Source organism: Penaeus vannamei, chromosome 9 (genome assembly GCF_042767895.1).
Source record: "Penaeus vannamei isolate JL-2024 chromosome 9, ASM4276789v1, whole genome shotgun sequence".
NCBI classification, from domain to species: domain Eukaryota; kingdom Metazoa; phylum Arthropoda; class Malacostraca; order Decapoda; family Penaeidae; genus Penaeus; species Penaeus vannamei.
In genome coordinates, this window is record NC_091557.1 from 37,522,843 (window position 1) to 37,530,864 (window position 8,022).

The 8,022-nt window shown below is 38.2% G+C and overlaps 1 protein-coding gene across 2 annotated transcripts; it reads left to right on the forward strand.

The window, feature by feature from the left end:
• Positions 1 to 1,297: 1,297 nt before the first annotated feature.
• LOC113825437 (uncharacterized) lies at positions 1,298 to 7,468 on the forward strand. 2 transcript variants are annotated; one of them, XM_027378267.2, is made up of 3 exons: positions 1,298 to 1,398; positions 3,410 to 3,526; positions 4,657 to 7,468. In XM_027378267.2, the coding sequence occupies exon 3, from the start codon at positions 4,662 to 4,664 to the stop codon at positions 7,116 to 7,118; it is 2,457 nt and encodes an 818-aa protein (XP_027234068.1). In that variant the 5' UTR covers positions 1,298 to 1,398; positions 3,410 to 3,526; positions 4,657 to 4,661; the 3' UTR covers positions 7,119 to 7,468. The 2 variants fall into 2 exon arrangements, with proteins under 2 accessions (XP_027234068.1, XP_027234069.1); XM_027378268.2 differs by lacking the exon at positions 1,298 to 1,398 and adding an exon at positions 3,077 to 3,097.
• The last annotated feature ends 554 nt before the right edge of the window (positions 7,469 to 8,022 follow it).

Below are 8,022 nucleotides of genomic sequence, written 5' to 3' on the forward strand. Positions count from 1 at the left end.
ATCCTGCCATTTCCCTTGTACCTTTCTTGCCCTCCTGTGCTATGGGGGCCCAGAGTGAGGGGGATAAGGGGGTCTCCGCAGCAAATATCCTACGTACATGGGACGCAAAGGGCGAGAAGAATCAACCGATATCACCCAAGGTCTTATATAGGCCTTGATATCACCATCGTCGTGATCAGTCGTGCGAAAGTGTTTTGAATATTTACCAAATATAGTTCGATATTAACTTTTGCCAATATGTATACTCAGTTGTTATACCTACAGTATTACTATGAAATTGTTATGATAATGGTGAATACTCAAATAATATCTCACCCCATAAAACATACGTATATTGCCACGTGTATTCTTTAGTTATCATGTGATCTGTTGACATTCCTGAAAAATCTTTTTACATCTATCAGTCCTTTTATCTCTTAAAGTGGTCATCGTAGTTTACCCGAAGAAGCTTTCGAGAACTTGGCCTTCCCAAAACACTGATGCGGTTTACAGTGTTCCTTTTCAGTCCTTGATTCTCAGCCAAAGAGGACGATAACAAGCAAAAACTAACGCAATCCTCCAAATTTTGTATGAAAGCGTTGAACATACACCCTTTTCAATATAGGATTCGTTTCTGTTAAGGGTGGAAGTACCAATGTTAATAGTTTTACGTCGGTTTCCTTCATTTATTGTAGGCGAGACTGGCATCTAAACCTGGCACTCTGGGTGGCAAATTAAATTTATCACATTTTGCATGCGCGGTGTTTATGCGTGTTGTGTGTGTGTGTGTGTGTGTGTGTGTGTGTGTGTGTGTGTGTGTGTGTGTGTGTGTGTGTGTGTGTGTGTGTGTGTGTGTGTGCGTGTGTGTGTGTGTCTGTCTGTGTGTGTGTGTGTATGTGTGTGTTCGCGCGCATGCATGTGTGTGCAGAATCTTGTATATTAATTATTTGTTTTACGGTGTAGGGTATAGAAAAATATAAGTAGAGTAATATTAATTACTTCTTGGTATATATCCTTTCCCCGTGTGGATTTATTCCTCCGAGACTGAAAAAGGTCTTTATATCGGGGGAAAAGGGAAGTTTTCGAAATTCCCGCGCGTAATCTGCTTACTAGTTATATGGCAAAAGTAATAGATCCAAACAAGAAAAGTAGTCCTTTGGTGAAAGATTATGACATGTTCATTCGTATTAATATGTTGCTACTAGTATGTGCACATAAACTATTCAAATCAAGGATTCAAATCTTTAAAGAAAAAGAATGAATTATTCCATGGATATTTAACATTTATTTTTCAAAGCTCCAGTAATAACATTCGACTATTCTTGCCATGTCCCAAACAGGAAGGGAGAAGCTTCCAATGTTTACGTTGTAGTACTAGGCTAACAACCCTTCATCAGTCATTTCAGTCACTGTCCTGAGGTACGTCAAGTGTTACATGCGTCGCACGTGACTGACAGGGCATTTTGATGGACTGACAATGACATTAAAACAAGTTATTGATGCTGACATGAGGTCGAGAGGTCGGTTGTATGGGACTACCCTCGGGCTCAGTCAGAACCGCGTCCAGTATTTTGCAAGGTTTTCCAGGTTGCACGAAAAAACATTCGGCATTATTTATGTATATTCCTTTTGAAATCGACAAGTTTTATTGGTTTCATTAAGTGTCATAAAGTTTTATAGTATTTCTGTTAAAAGAGAAAGTAAAGAGGCAGCGAAGAAAAGTACCAGAGGATTAGTTACTTTGAACTTGGGTTATCAAGTTTTCAAACAAAACCACATAAATAACGTTGAATTAAAGGGTAGACGAAATGTGCAGTGTATACAATAAAGTAATTTAAGTAGATATTACGAAGGGACAAGGAAAGATTACCAAAGAAATGTATTTTAGTCTAAAATGTCAAATCAACAATCAAATTCATCCATTATGTATTATGATGTGGGTCTTCATAAATAGAGTTGAGAGGCCTGAGCTTAATTAGATAGAATGTTTTGAATAAACAGGACCTAAATAAGATTTAGGTATGTTTTAGGTATAGGCTATATTAATAGCGGGTAAGTGTTATTTAAATTTGTTGATTTAGTTATAGGTATAGGCTATGAGATTGGTAGTAAGTTCTGCCTAGATTTTCTAAGCTTTTGACACATATGACATAGTAGGGAGCATGTTATTTACCATTTTGTGTTTCTTCATTGGCATTATATTATTTTTCTTGAATGTTGATATTATTCATTATTATTTTTTATGTTTGAAAATGAATATGTACATGGTTACTGTATTATCAAAAAGATCATTCAATGATAGGAAATTACCATTGTTTTCTGCTACTAGTCATATGGTTTAGACTTCTTTCTTGATTCATATTGATTCACATTTCTTATGGTAATCTTAAATGGTTATCAGACATGCCTATTTACAAAATATTTACAGAAATATTTAGAAGACATCTGCATGTTAGTCACTGGTCTTGTACTGATTAGCATGACTTCTGTCCAAGTCAGCACTCCTTATATATTTTGGTAAGATAGAGCATGTAGATATTCTTGATCCATTGCCTAATAACAAACTATTCCAAACTCTATTGATCCAGAATATACATGATGAGGGTATGTTGGATTTTGCCTTAGCTCAGAGTGATGTGGCTCTTGACATTGCACCATTGCTGTACTTCAGACTTAAGGCCATACATATCTGATTACTGCAAGTTTCAAGAAAATGTGAATAGAGCACAAACACTAATATTTTGAGAAGGTGGTACAGCTTTGAAAGTCATTGTTTGAGTCCTCTAAATATCTATTGTATAAATTGTTTGCAAGAAATTGGAGTTAGTTTTTGTATGAAAAACAAATTATCAAAACTGAACTTTGAGGTAGACACTTGACAAGCCAAGAAGTTGGTTATTATCCTATTTATAACTTATAAGAATGTCCAATGATAGCACAAAATTACATTTTCATTTTTGTTTGTTTGTTAATTTCAATTGAAATGTTAATACAAAAATGCAAATATTTTTAAAATATTGTAAGGTACTGGATGTATCAATGGCAGATCCAAAACCCCACCCTTCTTTGAGAGGTAAATTGCACCCCTACAACAGAGGGATATGTAGCATACAGAAAAGTGAGTAATTTTAGCAACAATATAACATGCAAATAGCGGAATGCTAACAGTGTCACTTGAATATATAGTTGCACATTATTCCCTGTGAATTTTCATGTATGTATATTTATGCTTTTTCCCAATTGAAACCATCGCCTGATTAAAGTGTTAATCTGTAAAAGATCATAAATCAAGTTATGTTGCAGCAACCCGTTGGCAGATTATGTATTTTAGATATTAGATATAGTTGTAAGTTTACATGTATGGAAAGAGTTTTAAAAACTGAAGGATTCCTAATATAACAATGGTGTAATTCAGACGTTTGCTCTTCAGGTTTCTTTGTGGGAGCGATGAATATGGTTAGAAAAAGGACTAAGCAAGTCAGATGTTGCTGACCCATCTTTGAGGGATTGCTGGTTTATTTCCTCCAAAATTTGGCCATCATCTTTGGTAAGGCTTACATTCATAATCTCTTTCTCTCTCTCTCTCTCTCTCTCTCTCTCTCTCTCTCTCTCTCTCTCTCTCTCTCTCTCTCTCTCTCTCTCTCTCTCTCTCTCTCTCTCTCTCTCTCCCTCTCTCTCTCTCTCTCCCCCTCTCCCTCCCTCTCCCTCTCCCTCTCGCTCTTCCTCTCCCTCTCCCTCTCCCTCTCCCTCTCACTCTCCCTCCCTCCCTCCCTCCCACCCCCCCATCCCTCCCCATCCCTCCCTCCCTCCATCCCTCCCTCCTTCCTCCCCCCATCCCTCCCTCCCTCCCTCACTCCCTCCCTCTCTCTCTTTCTCTCTCTTTCTCTCTCTTTCTCTATCTGTCTCTATCTGTCTCTCTCTCTCTCTCTCTCTCTCTCTCTCTCTCTCTCTCTCTCTCTCTCTCTCTCTCTCTCTCTCTGTCTCTCTCTCTCTCTCTTTCTCTCTTTCTCTCTTTCTCTCCCTCTCCCTCTCTCTCTCTCTCTCTCTCTCTCTCTCTCTCTCTCTCTCTCTCTCTCTCTCTCTCTCTCTCTCCCTCTCCCTCTCTCTCTCTCTCTCTCTCTCTCCTTCCCTCCCTCTCTCTCTCTCCTTCCCTCCCTCTCTCTCTCTCCTTCCCTCCCTCTCTCTCTCTCCTTCCCTCCCTCTCTCTCTCTCCTTCCCTCCCTCTCTCCATCCTTCCCTCTCTCCTTCCCTCCCTCTCTCCTTCCCTCGCTCCTTCCTTCCCTCTCTCACCCCCTCCCTGCTTTTAATATGAATGTATCTTAATAGTTGGTGATAATTGAGATTCATATGTAATATAGGGATAAATCTTATAAACCATTGATAGGTGTTCTTTCTTCTGTTATATTGGAACCAAATGAAATGTATGTAATTGGTGCTTACTTGATAACACTGTTGTTTTGGTGTTCAAAAAATATTTTCAGTTGGAAAAGTAAAGTTTAACATTGGTTGAATTATTTTATTTTAAGTAGGTCATCACAATTAGTGCTGTTCATAGTGTACCCAATAAGTTTTTATGTAAAATCTTTGTGGCTATGTGAGTATCAGTGGTCTTCTATTTTTCTATCTTGATATTGTGTACATTTCATGCCTCTGTATGATGACTATTCCATGTTTCAGACAATATGATGGAGTTAGACAAAGAGGAAGAGGGACAAGGCCAAAACGTGGATCAGTCACAAGAAAACGATGAACAGGGAGACGATGAGCAGGACGATGGAACAGTTGTCCTTAACTTATCAGATGACTGTTCCATTGAGGAGGAGGTACGTTTACTCATGCAGACTCAAAAGAAAGTGGAACCAAAGCGCCGTGCAGAAATCACTTGGAAACGCAAAGTAGAAATATTGCAAGAAATCGAAAAGCTTCCAAACAAAATATCAAACCGTGAAATGGCAATCCATTTTGGCATCCCACGAAACACACTTTTCAACATTTTGCGAGCGAGAGACAGAATAATAGAAGCATATAAACGTAATCCAAACGGGAGAAGAAAAAGATTAAGATCTGGCAAAGCTCCTCATGTAGAACATGCATTATACCAGTGGTACAAGGGTGCCAAGAAGCAAAAATTGCCATTGTCAAACATTGTGTTATTTGAAAAAGCAAGAGACCTTGCAATATCACAAGGGAGTTACACATTTAGACCAACCACAGGCTGGTTAGAGAGGTGGAAAAAGAGACACAACATAACTTTTTCAACTGATGGAAGTGAAGATGGTGCCAATGAAAATGGAGATGGTGAGGAGAGTGACAGTGAAAAACATATAGATACCAGTGATATTAAAGATGAAGATGACCCAGAGCTTGATGATGACCAGGGATCAGATCAGGATGATGAAACCTGTTCACCAACAGCTCAGGACATCAGTAGCCTTTTACAAATTAGTCTTCAGGAAACAGATGACTTTGTGCGTCGTTCAGGCAAGGGAATCAAAAGACAGACATTGACTTTACGGCAGAAATTTGAAATTGTCAAGGCTGTGGAGAGCCTACCAATGAAATGGAGTTTGCGTGACATGGCTTCATTTTTCGATGTGCCAAAAACCACAATGCTGCATATGATGAAGAACAGAGACTTGATTATTAAGAATTATGTCAATAGTCCAGACAAGGAAAGACGAAGAAATAAGAAAGGTAAAGCTCCTGATATTGAGGATGCATTATATGTCTGGTACCTGAAAGTTAAAGAAAAAAATTTACCAATTACTGCAGGCATTTTAAGAAAGAAAGCCAAAGCAATAGCCTTATCACTAGGGAAGCCAGAGTTTGTACCAACAGAGGGCTGGTTTGCACGCTGGAAGAAACGCAACAATGTTACTTGTGGTCGCCCCAAACAGTATGATGGAACCGAAACGGCTAATGTTCATCCCTCTGAGTATGATGATGGTGACATGCAGCTATTCCACACTGCTTATGAAAAAGAAACTCGAACATCTTTGTCCCTTAGACAAAAAGTTGAAATTATTCACCAGATGGAAGCTGAGCCAAATGTTAAATTAAGAGAATGGGTTGATATGTATAATGTATCGAAGTCAACACTTAGTATTATAAAGAAAAATAAAGACACAATTCTCAAGGCATTTTATGGTGATCCTTCAGCTGATCGTAAACGTATGAGAAAAGGATCTGCATCGGAAGTGGAGGAAGCTCTCTTTAAATGGTACAATGAAGTTAAAGATCAGAATGTTTCTTTATCTGGACCCATCCTCCGTCAGAAAGCCAAGGAACTTGCTGATATGATGGGAAAAGTAGACTTTATTCCAACCTCCACTTGGCTAGATACTTGGAAGAGAAAACATGGGATAGGAGAAAACAAGGAAGTACAACAACAAACAGCAACAAATGACCATCAAAATAACATTCAAACTACAAATGAAAACAAGCCACATTATCGATTTCAGTTCAATCCTGAGCACCATAATCCAAATAATAACTCAATGGTTGTTATGCAGAATCCAGCAATGGTACAAAACACAATGAAAACAACCAACCAGCAAACTGTAAACAACTCATACCCTAGAGATATGTTTGGTTTCCCAGTTCCCACAGCAACTCAAGATTCAGTTGCAAATTATGATAATTTTTTAAGAGGACAGGTCAACCCAGCAGAAACTGTAGTTCCTGGGGGAAGCAATCTTGCGGGGCCAGGAGGTGGTGGTGGTGCAGGAGGGGGTGGAGGTGGTCAACAGTTCTCTCCAGTTGCAAATAATAACAAGTTCTTGGGTTCCCATGTATATGGCGCAGACCTTTCTGGAGGCCGAGATATGTTTAATGGGAATAACATGAATCGAGGTGTCATCGCAAATTCTAGAGACCACACTGTGCCTGCCCCTGCTCCTGCTCAAGGGAACTATTCTTCTACTGAACGCCTCTTGCAGCAGTACAAGATGGACAACCATCAGCCCTCAAATTTCCTGCCAACTCCAGATGTAGTTTCTGAAAGTTCAGCCCGTCGTGCCATGATGGAGATCAGAAGATACCTTGAACAGTCCCCATACCCTGTGGATTGGTCAACAGTACAGCACTTTGAGATGCTCCTCCACACAAACATAGCTGCCAGAAGTCATTTGCCTTTGTAAATATTGAATATATGTGATAAAGGTATTTGTAAATGTAAGTGGTTCATTGGCTGTGTTTTAAAACATAATGTAAAATATATATATATGTGATGTAGAGTTCAAAGGTGATTAGCCATATCAAACTACAGGTGGATTATCATACCTTTAGACACTGCTATGGCATCTGTTACATTGAACTTGAAGATGTACATCAGTTTCTAATTTATCTTTTTTTTTCTATTCAAGCTTATGCTTTGGGATTATTTTTGCTGGGAGAAAGTAGCATTCCTTATTTTTTGTAATACACACATTGAGTTTGTACATGATGTTATTATTGTAAATAACCATGAATTAAACATATGATAATTAAACTTTATTTTGATTCTACCACATTTGCAAAATTATCCATTCTTATAAAGATTGCTGACTATTGTTTCATAATAGGAAGGCATTTATGATTACTGGAAAAGCTGAAATTAGTATCAGGTATAAGAGTGCCATTTTGATTAGTCATATACTTCTGTATTTCCAAGAGGCAATCCAACTAACTAAACTAAGCTAGAGAAGGCCAATATTGTTATAAGGTTATTCTGCAAGATGGAGAAAAGCAATTTTTAAGTTAATGTCTAAACATTATGAAAGGAAAGTAATGGAATTTAATATGTCCTACTAAAGGTGATCTTTAAACTTTTATGAGTTGTGTGTTGCTTTCCCCACCAATTATCCACTCTCAGATTGCAACACAGTTTGGCCCTTATTCAGATGTCATCATGGCGATGAGGCATACTAAAGGGAACTTGCAGAATGCAGCTTAATCTATAAGTTATACATATCTTAGATATCACATATGGTAATATTGTAAGGTACAGTGATATTATTGATTAATTTGAACTATATTAGAACATTACCCTCATTGAAGGATGTA